Here is a 13,972-nt window from a genome sequence, read left to right as displayed (position 1 = left end):
CCTCTAAAAATCTATGTCTGTCTCACATGCAAAATAGATTCACCCCATCACAACATCTCCAAAAATCTTTTTTTAACATTTTTATTGATTTATAATCATTTTACAATGTTGTGTCAAATTCCAGTGTTCAGCACAATTTTTCAGTCATACATGGACATATACACACTCATTGTCACATTTTCTTCTCTGTGAGCTACCATAACATTTTGTGTATATTTCCCTGTGCTATACAGTATAATCTTGTTTATCTATTCTACAATTTTGAAATCCCAGTCTTAATCTATACCAACATCAACTTTAAGTCCTAAATGTCATATAAATCATGTATGGATGAGTTGCAAGGTGATTTATCCTGGGGCAGAATTCTTTTCCGTCTGTGAATCTGTGAAGCTAGGCATGTTATCTGTCCAAAATACAGTTGTGGAACAGACATAGGATAGGTATGCCCATTTCAAAAGGGAGAAATTGGAAATAAGAGGGGGATCATGGGTCACAGGCAAGTCTGAAATATAGCAAGGATGAATTCCATTTGATTTTAAGGCCCCAGAATTATCCTCTCTGGCAGAATACTGTGTCCTCTGGGCCCACTGGGATGGCTTCCCCATCCCCTTGGCACTGAGTGGTGGCCTGGGACTCTGGAACTGGGAAGGTGGTCCTGGCTTCTGGAATTGAGGAGGTGTCTCTGCTCTCTGGAACTGAGGAAATAGCCTCATCCTCATGGTCATTCTTCCCTTTTCTTGAAGGATAATACTTGACCACAGCTGGATATCTTATCAGCTCATTTCCTGACTATACAATTCCAGAAGTCCAGCAACATTGCTTCATTTCTTCCCACCTATGTTTCCTTCAGTCCAAGCATGCCTACTGAGTTGGCTGATTGGATCCACAAGTCACAATTTCTTGGGCAAATGGTTGTTTAGCAATGCCCTTAGTGTTGTCTCCAGAGCAAGCTTTCTTATTTTTTGCAATATGGATAGGCTGAGAATGTTTCAAGTATTGAAGTTCTGGTTCTTTTTTCTTAACAGCTAATTCCCTTTTCAACTTTTCTCTCCCCTTTCGTATTTTACCATAAGCAGCAAGAAGAAACCAGGCTGTGCCTTCATCACTTTGCTTAGAAATCTCTTCCTTAAATATGCAAGTTCATTGTATACAAGTTTCACTTTCCATCCAACAGAACACAGTTCAGCCAAATCTTCTGCCACTTTATAACAAAGATCATCTTTCATCCAGTTTTCAATAACACATTCCTTATTTCTGTATGAGGTCTCACCAGAAGCACCTTTTACATTCATACTTATAGTTCTGTTCATGACAATGCATGTATTCTCTAAGAGCTGAAACTTTCTGTACAGCTCTCTCCTTTTTCTTCTAAGCCCTCAACAGATTCTCCTTCAAAATTTGTGTTTCTACCAACATTCTCTTCAAGGCTATCTAGGATTTTTCTGTTATGCACCTCAAAACTCTTTCAGCATCCACTTAACACCGAAATATGAAGCCACTTCCGCATTTTTATGTATTTGTTACAGCAGCACACCACTTCCTGGTACCAAAATCTGTATTAGTTTTCTCGGGCTGATGTAACAAAGTACCACAAACTGCCTTAAACAACAGAAATTTATAGTCTCACAGTTCTGTAAGTCCAAGATCAAGGTGTCAGCAGGGTGGGTTCCTTTTGAGGGCTGTGAGGAAGAATCTGTTCTTTGCCTCTCCCCTTGCATCTGGTGGTTTGCTGGCAATCTTTGACATTCATTGGCCTGTGGAAACATCACCCCAATCTGAATGTGTGTCCAAATTTCCCTTTTTGATAAGGATGTCAGTCATATTAGAGTAGGGGCCCACCCTACTCTAGTATGACAGCGTCTTAACTAATTACATCCTTAGTGACTCTGTGTCCAAATAAGATCACATTCCAAGGTACTGGGAGTTAGGACTTCAACATGAATTTTGAGGGGACACAGTTCAACTCATAGCAGAAGCTTTCTTATTTGCCATGCTCAGAATAGACTAATTGAACATGAGTTTAAAATAAGGAATTACAAAAAAAGATCCTTTTTTGTCTTTTTTTTCCACATGTGAGATCATACAGTATTTGTCTTTCTCTATCTGACTTGTTTCAATTAGTGTAATACCCTCAGGGTCTGTGTTGTCACAAATGGCAAGATTTCATCTTGTTTATGGCTGAGTAACATTCCATTGTGTGTATATACCACATCTTTATTCATCCATCTGTTGATGAACACTTAGGTTGTTTCCATATCTTGGCTATAGCAAATAATGCTGCTGTGAACATAAGGGTGCATATATCTTTTAAAATTAGTGTTTTCCTGCTCTTTTGGTAAATACCCAGAAGGGGGATAGGTTGATCATATAGTGTAGTTCTATTAATTTTTTGAGGGATCTTCATACCATTTTCCATAGTGCCTATACCAACTTACACTCCTGCCAACAATGTATGAGGGTTTCCTTTTCTCCACATCCTCACCAACACTTTTATTTGTTATCTTTTTGATAGTAGCAATTCTGACAGGTGTGAAGGTGTGAAGTGATACCTCATTGTGGTTTTCATTTGCATTTCCCTGATACTTAGTGATGTTAAGCATCTTTTCAAGTGCCTGTTGGCCATCTGTCTTCTTTGGGAAAATGTCTATTCAGATCCCCTGCTCATTTTAAAAATTGGGTTGTTTGTTTTTTGAGGTGGAGTTGTATAAGTTCTTTGTATATTTTGGATAGTAACCCCTTATTGGGTATGTGATTTACAAATATCTTCTTCCATTTGGTAGGTTGTGTTTTCATTTTATTAATGATTTTTGCTGTGCAGAAGCTTTTTAGTTTGATGTAGTCTCATATGTGTTTTTATTTTGCTTTTGTTTCCCTTGCCTAGGAGACATATCTAAAAAGATATTGCTAAGACTGATGTCAAAGAACATACTGCCTATATTTTCTTCTAGGAGTTGAATGGTTTCAGGGCTTATATTCAAGTTTTTGATCCATTTTGAGTTGAATTTTGTGTATGGTATGAGATAGTGGACCAGTTTCATTTTTTTTTGCATGTGGGTATCTGGTTTTCCCAACACCATTTGTTGAAGAGACTCCTTCTACCATTGTATATTCTTTGCTCCTTTGTTGCAAATTAATTGTTCACATATGCGTGAGTTTATTTCTAGGCTTTCAATTCTGTTTCATTGATTTATGTATGTATCAGGTTTTCTGCAAATACCATGCTGTTTTGATTAATTTAGCTTTGTAATATAGTTTGAAGTTAGGGCATGTGATACTTCCAGCTTTGTTCTTTTTTCTCATGATTGTTTTGGTTATTCAGAGTCTGTTTTGGTTTCATATAAATTTTAGAATTTTTTGTTCTATCTCTGTAAAAATGTCCTTGGGATTTTGATAAGGATTGCAGTGAATCTGTAGATTGCTGTAGGTGATATGGACATTTTATTCTTTCAATCCATGAATACAGAATATTTTTTATTTATTTGTTTATTCAATTTCTTTCGACAATGTGTTATAATGTCTTAAAACTATAATGTCTTATAGTTTTTATCATATAGGTTTTTTACCTCCTCTGTTAAATTTATTTCTAAGTATTTTATTCTTTTTGCTGCAATTGTAAATGAGATTGTTTTCCTAATTTCTCTTTCTCCTAGCTTACTATTAGTATATAGAATTGCAGCAGATTTTGTATGTTGACTTTGTCCTCTGCAACTTTACTGTATTTGTTTATTATTTCTAACCGTTTTTGTAGAGTCATTAGGGTTTTCTATATATAAAATCATGTCATCTACAAATAGTGACAGTTTTACCTCTTTTTCATTTTGATGCTTTTTATTTCTTTTTCTTGCCTAATTTCTCTGGCTAGGACTTCCAATAATATATTGAATAAGAGTGGCAAGGGTGGGCATCCTTGTCTTGTTCCTGATTTTAGAGAGATAGTTTTCAGTTTTTCACCACTGAGTATTATGTTGTAGGTTTGTCATATATGGCCTTTATTATGTTGAGGTATGTTCCTTCTGTACCTATTATATTGAGTTTTTACCACGAATGGGTGTTGAATCTTCTCAAATGCTTTTTCTGCGTTTATGAGATGATCATATGATTTTTAGCTTTGTGTTAAGGTGGTATATCATGCTGATTGATTTGCAGATACTAAATCTTTGCATTTCTGGAATAAATGCCACTTGATCATGGTGTATGATACTTTTAGTGTATTGTTATATTACATTTGCTATTTTTTTCAGGATTTTTACATTTATATTCACCAGAGACACTGGCTCATAATTTTCTTTTTTGTGTGTTGTCTGTGTCTCATGTTGATATTTAGTTTGATGTTGGTTTTTTAAAATGAATTGGGATGTGTTCCCTTCTCTTTAATTTTTTGGAAGAGTTTGATAAGGATAGGTATTAAATCTTCTTTGAATGTTTGGTAGAATTCACCTGTGAAGCTGTCTGGTCCTGGACTTTTGATTTTTGAGGAGGTTTTTTATTACTATTTCAGCCTCTTTACTAATGATCTGTCTATTTAGATTTTCTATTTCTTCATGCTTCAGTCTTGGAAAGTTGTATGATCCTAAGGATTTGTTCATTTCTTCCAGGTTGTCCAATTAGTTGGCATATAATTGTTCATAATATTCTTTTGTAAGCCTTAGTATTTCTGTAGTATCTGTTATTTCTCATCTTCCATTTCTGATTTTATTTCTCAGTCTTCTCTTTTTTTGTTTTTGAGTCTGGCTAAAGGTTTGTCAATTTTATTCATCTTCTCAAAGAAACACCTCTTAGTTGGATTGATTTTTTTCCATTTTTTAAGTCTCTATTTCATTTATTTCCTCCTGGATCTTTATTATTTCCTTCCTTCTACTGACTATGGGCTTTTTGTTCTTTTCTGCTTCCTTTAGATGTAAGGTTAAATTGTTTATTTGAGATGTTTTTTCTTTGTTGAGGTAAGCCTCTATTACTGTAAACTTCCATGTCTATTTATTACCTTACTCAAAGTTTTGTGTACTTTTGCTTTTTTGTTTCTGGTAGAAGAGCTCCATTCAACATTTCTTACAAGGCAGGTCTAGTATTAATGAACTCCCTCAGTTTTTGTTTGTCTGGTAAAGTCTTTATTTCTCCTTCATATCTGAATGATAACTTTGCTGCATAGAGCATTCCCGAGTGACAGTTTTTATCTTTCAGTATTTTGAAAATGTCATTCTACCCTCTTAACCTGTTGAGTTTCTACTGAGAAATCTGCTAATAGTCTAATGTAGGTTCCTTTGTAGGTTACCATCCTCTTTTCCCTGACTGCCTTTAAAATTCTTTCTGTGTCATTGCCTTTTGACAATTTTGATATAAAGTGTCTTAGAGAAGGTCTTTTCGCATTGAGACAGGTATTCTCTTACCTTCATGGACTTGTATAGCTAATTCCTTTTCTAGGTTTGGGAGGTACTTAGCTACTGTTTATTTAAAAAAACTCTCTGCTCCCTTCTCTCTCTTCTTCTTCTTCTAGGATATCCATTACACTAAGATTGCCCTTCCTAACAGAGTCAGATAGCTCTTGTATAATTCACTCAATTAAAAAAAATATTTTAATTCTCTTACCTCTTTTACTTGTATCATTTCTATATTTGTCTTCAAGCTTGCAAATTCTCTCTTCCATATGGTCTCCTCTGTCTCCAGTGCTTTGAAATGCATTCTTAAAATTGTTTGAGCTCATTGAACTACCTTTCTGAGTTTTATTGTAGCTCATTGAGTTTCATGACAGCTATTTTGAATTCTCTATCGGATCACAATATTCTATGATTTTAAGTTTGGTTTCTGGAGAATTGTCATTTTATTTCTCTGGTACAGTGTTACTGTGGTTCTTCATGGTACTTGATGAGTTGCTCCTCTGCCGGCTTATTTCAAGTGGCAAACACCTTTTTTTAGATAAACCTTTTTTTTCTTCTTCACTTAATTCTAACAATTCAACAGAAGTTAAGAGACCTTGCTTTTATTTCCAGTAGGTGGCACTATAGTATAAGTTTTTGATTTACTTAAGCTGCCTCTGGTTATATTTGAGAGTCAGCACTTTCCATTCTCCACCACCTTTGTCAGAGGTGTCACCCAGTGCCTTAGTTATCACAGCTTATTTCTCCAGGGTCTTTGGAGCCTTACTGCTCCTAGTGTGGCTGGTGTCACTGTCTGGGGCACCAGGGTGGTGGACTCTTCTGCCATGTCCAGGATCTCCTGAGTTGCAGGCTCTGCCACCACAGGGTTGGGGGTAGCCCAAGTGGCACAGGAATCTCTGCCCTGTTCAGTGTTGTCAGGTTCAGGGACTCTGCCACTGTAGGCAGAGAGCGGGGAAGGGTGGAGTCATGGGCGCCTCCATGGCTGAAGAGACAGGTCCCAGGCCCTACTGCTACTGCTGCCCAGATAACTGTGGCTGTGGTTACCACTGTGGCCAGGAGGCCAGAGTTGTATATGTCACCTTGCCTGTTGCTACTAGTTTCTCTGGGACTGAGGGTTCAGCTGCCATGGCTGGGGACCAGGATTATAGGCACCACCTCCACTTTTCCCCAAGTTCTATCTCCTCTGTGTGTTCCAGTCTATCCACCTTTAGATGAACAGATATGTGGAACTCTCTGATGTCCTGGTGTGTTGGGCAGAGGCACTTTTGTTGAGGTGTGGATGTTTTACTGATTGTAGATAAGAAAGAGACAAAGAAAACGTGTCCCTCTACCATGATGCTGACATCACTCTCCATTCACTTTTAGTGTAATTAATGATACAGATGGTCCCCAACTTACAATGATTCAACACATAATTTTTCAACTTTATGATGATACTAAAGTAATACACATTCAGTAGAAACCATACTTTAAATTTTGAATTTTGATGTTTTCCTGGGCTAGTGATATGTAGTGCTATATTCTCATGATGTAGGGCAGTTACAGTGAGCCACAGCTCCCAGTCAGCTATGAAATCAGAAGGGTAAACAGTTGATATACTCACAATCATTCTGTACCCATACAGCCATTCTGTTTTTTACTTTCAGTTCAGTATTCAATAAACTACATGAGATATGCAACAGTTTATTATAAAATTGGCTTTGTGTTAAATGATTTTGCTCAATTGTAGGCTAATGTAAGTGTTCTGAGCACGTTTAAGGTAGGCTAAGCTAAGCTATGATGTCCAGTAGATTAAGTGTATTAAATTCATATTCAAGGTATGATATTTTCAATTTACAATGGGTTTATCGGGACTTAATCCCATTGTATGCTGAGGAAGATCTATATTTTGGGCTTATATCAATTTTCATACTATTTGCTGAATCAAATAGTTTTAATTACACCCGGTAATCTGTACCTCCCAGTCCCCTACCCCCGTATTGTCCCTCCCTCTTATTTCTAAAGGAGATTTTCACTAGGTTGCAGGGTTTTTTTTAAATATGTCTGATTCTACTGTTGTACTGCTTTCATTGTTTCTGTTAAGAATTAGGTTAATGTCTTGTAATTGCTCCTTCAAAAATATTGCATTCTTTTTCTCTATGTGCTTTTAAGATTTTGTCTTGGATTTTCAGTGGTTTAAATATGATGTGCCAAGTGGTTTTCTTTGTTTTATACTGCTTCTTAAATCTGTGGATTGATGTATTTCATCAGTTTTGGAAAACTATCTGCCACTGTCTCTTCAAATACATTTTCTACCTCATTCATTTCTCTCTTTCTGTGAATTTTATTTCATATGTTAGCACTTCTAACTGTAACCAACAGTTCCTTACACTGTATTGTTTTTCAGTCATATACATATTTCTTTTTTGTTTTTGATTCTGTGCTTCAGTTTGGACCTGTTACTCCATTTACTCTTTTAGTGTGTCCAGTCTGCTATTAAATTATCAGTTGAGTTCACTGAGCTCTTGTTGGGTCTCCAACCCAATTAGCTATACTGTGATTCAATTCCAACACTAACTACCCAGATTTAACATTAGACTCTATAGGTTTAAGAGCTAGTCCTCCACAAGATTGACCTTACTTCAGGTGCTCGCCTCAATTCAGCTGGTCCCCAGATCACCCTCACTTCTAACCAACTGGCTATAAATTCAGGGGTTCCCATGACCCCTTTAGAGTCAATAGCTCACCAGAATGACGCACAGATCTCAGAAAAGCACTATACTCAAAATCACAATTTTACTATAAAGGATACAGATCAGCAAGAGCCAAATGAAGAGCCATGTAGAGCAAGGTCTGAGAGGGAACATGAAGCTTCCATGCCCTCTCCTTGTAGAATCCATGCATGTCACTCTACTGGTACATCATTGTATTTGAAATCCTGGCTTATTGTCAGGCTCTGTAGCGCAATGGATGGCACACTGCACTTCTATATCCTGGCTTGCTAACTCCAATGTCTGTATCACCTGTTGTTCTGCTTCCATTGGTGCAGTAATAGTAAATATGACCATTTAAGAGGTTGTATCAATGAACATATTAATGCAAATGGTAGATAGTGAACCGTGATGCTCTCTGTTAGATAGTAAAATGTAGTCAAAATACACTGACTCATTCAAAAGTTAGCACTGAGGAATAAAATATAATAAATGAGACATTAAAACTTATTCATTGCATTCTGTTGGTAATGTTTACTCTGTAAAGATAGAAAGTAAGCTATACCATGGTTAGATGAATTCTTAAAAATCTTTATCAGCATCTTCTAAGAAAAGCAGAAGGCACAACAGGGAAGACTACAATAACATTAATTATAATATTGTTATGTAAATGTGGGAATGGCATACTATAGAATCTATATGACTTTTTTCTAAGGTCAGTAAGCTGATGAAAAGGGCAGGGTTAGAGTACAGCTTATTGCCTCTGACAATTTTTATAATATTCTGCCACTCTCATCATATGCATCTTTATCTTCTTTTAGCTGTCTTCTCCCTTTCTTGCCTCAGATATCCTTGTATATTTCTTATACTTCCATTTTTCAGCTCTCTTTTTTCAGTTTCTTCAGTTGATACCCCTAGACATTGTCTACCTCCACTTCTGTCATTTATCCCCTCACCTTTAAGACATTTAAGGCATATAAATGAATGATTGTATATTTCAGTCAAAATCTCCTAAGCCACTTTTTAAAAACTCTATGAAATATAATGGTGCTGTTAGAGTTTGGAAAACTATTTTTTCTAATTTATTTCAGATGAAAAAAGTCACTTAATAGCACCATATATTTACAAGTCTATACATACTGTTTAAGGATCTCAAAATACGTACAATCTAACTATTCTTTAGTTATTTAGATTTCTCTCAAAATTGATGTTTTCAGTTGGCTAATTTCTAGAAATACCATGTTTCAATACTTGGGGGAAAAGTTGAAATTACAACTACAAATGTGTTTTTATTTGTTAGAGTTTTATAGTTAAATGGATTCATTCTTTCTTCATGAAAGCTACTTCTTTTAAGATAATTAATAATTCATAAGTAAAATAAACAATGCTATCATAAGAGACAAATCCTTTGATAAAATAAGTTGAGCAATATGTCACATTCTACAACAGAACATATCTGTTTTACTGTATGCTTTTAGTTTTGGAAATACAACAATACAAAAAACTCATAGAAATATGCTAAAAGTTCTTAAGAAGGAAATCTTTATTTTAAATGCAAGCTTATAAGTCAATAAAAAGTAAGTTAAATAAAATAAAGTATATATACATATTTTTATGACTGGGACGTTATGCTGTTCACAGAAACTGACACATTGTAACTGACAAAAAATTCAATAAAAAATTTTAAATAATAAAATAAAATAAATGCAAGCTTCTCTCTGCAGCTTCAAAGTAAGATGCTTCCCTTTTCATCTTTTTAGTTCAATAAACAGTTATTGAGCAGATATTCTGTAGAGATAAAAAATAAATAAAATAACGTTTGTATTTTTGTAGAGCTTATAGTAGAATTTTGTAGAAGAGACAGACTGATAAACCAGTAATTTTAATACAGTGTGATGAGTGCTATGATAAAGTGTATTCATGATGCTGTGACAGAGTATTCAAGGATCAGTGAACTTTAACTGGAGATCAGGGATGGCTTCTTGTGGGAAATAATACCTGAGCTAAATTTTGAAGGAGGAATAGGAGTTAACCAGGTAAAGGAAAGGGGGAATAGGGTTTTTTTCTAGCTGAAAGAAAAGCATGAAGGTTTGAAGCAGCATGAGGCTTATAGAAAATTCTGAAATGAGGTTGGAGAGTTAAGCTAAATAGTTTTCCAGAATATTTGAACAAAGCAAATATGAAAATAAACTATTGAACAAATTTTTTAATCCCTGTCATAGAAAATGAAATATATATGCCCATCTTGGGTTAATATTTAATAAAGTTGAATACTTCTTTCTGTAGAATATTCCTTAAAAGAACATTTAAATCTGTTGCACTATTTGAATTATATTATTATGGATATTTGTTCATAATTTGAATGTATCTTCTTTAAATTTCTAATGCATTACTTTAAGAAACTAAACCTATATATTTTCTAAATTTATTGAATTAGAATAACTTCTGAGTGGAACTAATTGGTTTTTTTCCCATTCAACTCTCTGTTTATAACTATTTGTTATCTTTTTTTCCTCTTTTATAGAATTCCTGTACCTCAGTCAGAACCTCCTGCACAAACAAAAGGAAATAAACTATCCGCGTCAGGCACCTCCCCACGTACGTTGCTTTGATGATGATGATGATGATGATGTTGATGATGATTTATAAAGTCTTTATGGAACACTATTATATGCAGATTACTGTTTGATTTGATTCTGCATTTTGGGGTCATGCCTGCCACTAGCATAGTATAAGTACTTTAAATAGATACATAGCTAGTTATTTTTGTTTCTCTTTTTTATTTATATTAGTTTAAGTCCTTGTCAAAATACTGGTCCCAAATTTAGAACAATTTGGTATCATCACCAAAGTGCAAGTCAGTATAAACAAACTTACTTATTAATTTGTTTCTTTGGTAGTACCTCCCTTCAAATGTACTATTTTTAATTAACAGAAGAATAAATAAAGTAGGAAGCTTAAGTTTTATTTAGTAATAAGTATAGGTAAAGCTTAAAAGATAGTTGTAGTTTCTTTCTTTGCTGTTGGGTTGACTGGTTTGAATTTGGGCAAAAAATTTGAAAGACATTCCCAAAACAGATTTATGAATGGCCAGAAAGGATGTGAACATGTATTCAACATCATTAGTTATCAGAAAAATGCAAATTAGTACCACAGTGAGATACCACTACATGAGTACCAGAATGGCTATCATATTCAAAATCTGATAACACCAAATATTTGTGAGGATGTGGAGCAACTGGAAATCTTGTACACTATTGGTGTGTATGTAAAACGATCCAACCACATTGAACAAAGCTGAAGCTATCAGTCATAAAGCTAAATGTACACCTAACTTATTATCCAGAAATTCCACTCTAAAACAGATTTTACAGACCCCTATATTCACAAAATACTTATAAAGGATGTTAATAGTAGCTTTATTTATAATAGCCCAAACTGGAAATAGCCCAGTTATTCATCCGTGGGAGAACAGATAAACATGCTGTGGTATATTCATTCAGTGGAATACCATTCATCAGTAGTATTAAATGTACAAAAAAAAAAACTACTGATAATATGTAACAGAATAGACAAACTCCAAAATATACAGAGTGAAAGAAATATTACACAAGAGAGTATATGCTGTATGCATTCATTTATTTTAAAATCCAGGACAATAAAAACTAATCCGTTGTGGAAAAATCAGAACAGCAGGTGCCTTAGGATAGGGGTTGAAGTAGAGGTGGGGATTGACTGGAAAGGAGCAGAAGGAAAATTTTGAGTGATGGCTTGAGAAGGGTTTCTGTTATCTAACCATTTACCTTTGTCAAGTGCACATAATTAAGATGTGTGCATTTCATTATGAATTTTATACAAACACGTTTGAAACAAATATTAAACTCAACATGCTGAATTGAAGCATTTATCAAAAAGTGAAGAGGTCTGCAATTTATTTGAAAAGAATACAAATAAGATGGATTAACAGATGAACAGAGATATGGACATACCACATGCATTAAAATAGGGGAACCTAGGTGTTGGATATATCATGTTCATTGTAAAATTCTTTTAATTTTGTTGTATGTTTGAAATTTTTCATAATAGATTTATGGAGAAAATACAGTATGAAGGAAATTCTTATACAAAGGGAAAAAAGAAACTCATGGATAGCATACCCATGTTACCCACAGTCAGGTTCCAATAATTATCAACTCTTGACCAATCTTGTTTCATCTATACTTTCATCCACTCATCCCATATTATTTGGACATAGATATTATATGATTTTGTCTGTATAAATTTCAATATATATCTCTAAAAGATAAGGACCATTTAAGTACTACCACAATATCATTATCATACCCAAAAACTTTAGCAATAATTTCTTAATATCATCAAATATTCACTTAGCTTTCCAATTTCCAGTGAGGTCATAAATGTCATCAAAAGCTTTTTTTTTCAGCTTATTTGAATTGGGATCCAAACAAAGTCCTCATATTGCAAGTGACTGATAAATCTCCTATGGATTCTTAATCTCTATCTCTTTTGCTTTTCAATGAAATGTATTTGTTAAAGTAACCAGGTCATTTGTCCTATAGACTTTCCCACAGTCTAGATGCTGCTGATTTCATCTTTATAATCTTAATATGTTGCTCTATCTTGTTTATTTCCTGAAATTTGATGGTTGCATCTAGAGACCTGGGGATATTCAGGTTTGATTTGGTGGGGTCATGACTACTGTATAGGTGCTATCTTCTTGCATCAAGAGGCTCATTAAATATTTAAAATATTCTTAAACAGCCACTGGTGAATTCTACCAAACATTTAAAGAATGTTTTAATATTTATTGTGGTGTATATATATATCAGACATTTTGCCATTTTAACCATTTTTAAGTCACGATTCGGTAGCAGTGATTATATTCACCATGTTGTGCAGCCATCACTATCCATTTCCAAAACTTTTTCATCACCCCAAGTACATATTCTGTACCCATTAAGCAATAACTGCTATTCTCTAACCCAGCCGGTGGTAACCTCTAATCTACTTTGTCTGTGAGTATGCCTATTTTAGGTAAATCCATAATATGGAATCATACAGTATCTGTCCTTTTGTGTCTGGCTGTTTTCAGTTAGCCTAATGTTTTCAAGGTTCATCCATGTTGTAGTGTGTATCAGGACTGTACTTCTTCTCATGGCTGAATAATATTCCATTATATATAGGTATAATATATAAATATATATATATAATATATATATAATATATATATATGTAATGTGATATATGTATAAATACACAAACAGAATGTGAGATATATAGATAGATAAAATGTGATTTGGAGGTGATTTTTTGTGACATTTTTATTCTGGACATTAAACTGTTAAATGATAAATGTATCATTTTATTTATCTATTCATCTGTTTATTCATCTGTTAATGGGCACTTGAGTTGTTTCCACCTTTTGACTATTATGAATAGTGCTGCTATGAACATTACTAAACAGGCATTTGTTTTGGGTTCCTGTTTTCAGTTCTTTGAGGTATATACCTAGAATTTCTGGGTCATATGACAATTCTATATTTAAATTTTGAGTAACTGCCAAACTGTTTTCCATAGCAGCTGCACCATTTTACATTCTGACCAGAAATGTTTGAGAGTTCCAATTTTTCCACATCTTTGCTACCATTTATTTGCCTTTTTAAAAAAATATAGCTATCCTAGTCATTGTGAAGTGATATATTGTTGTAATTTTGATTTGTATTTCCCTAATGACTAATGATGTTGAGCATCATTTCAAGTGCTTGTTGGGCACTTGTATGTCTTCTTTGAAAAAATGTGTATTTTTTTTTTTTGCCTGTTGCCTGTTTTTTAATTGAGTTGTTTGTCTTTTTGTTTTGAGGTTTAGGAGTTTTAAAATTATGAATATTA

The 13,972-nt window shown here is 34.2% G+C and overlaps 1 protein-coding gene across 1 annotated transcript in view; it reads left to right on the top strand.

The window, feature by feature from the left end:
- The window catches only part of RADX (RPA1 related single stranded DNA binding protein, X-linked), a 69,244-nt gene that overhangs the window by 26,164 nt on the left and 29,108 nt on the right, over positions 1-13,972 (top strand). The window contains exon 11 of the mRNA XM_010946131.3: positions 10,587-10,660. Coding sequence (XP_010944433.1) covers positions 10,587-10,660 — 74 coding nt within the window. The remainder of the gene's footprint in view (positions 1-10,586; positions 10,661-13,972) is intronic.

The sequence above is a fragment of the Camelus bactrianus genome, chromosome X (assembly GCF_048773025.1).
Source record: "Camelus bactrianus isolate YW-2024 breed Bactrian camel chromosome X, ASM4877302v1, whole genome shotgun sequence".
NCBI classification, from domain to species: Eukaryota; Metazoa; Chordata; class Mammalia; order Artiodactyla; family Camelidae; genus Camelus; species Camelus bactrianus.
Note: the sequence above shows the minus strand (reverse complement) of the source record. Positions and strands in the feature narration are given on the sequence as shown.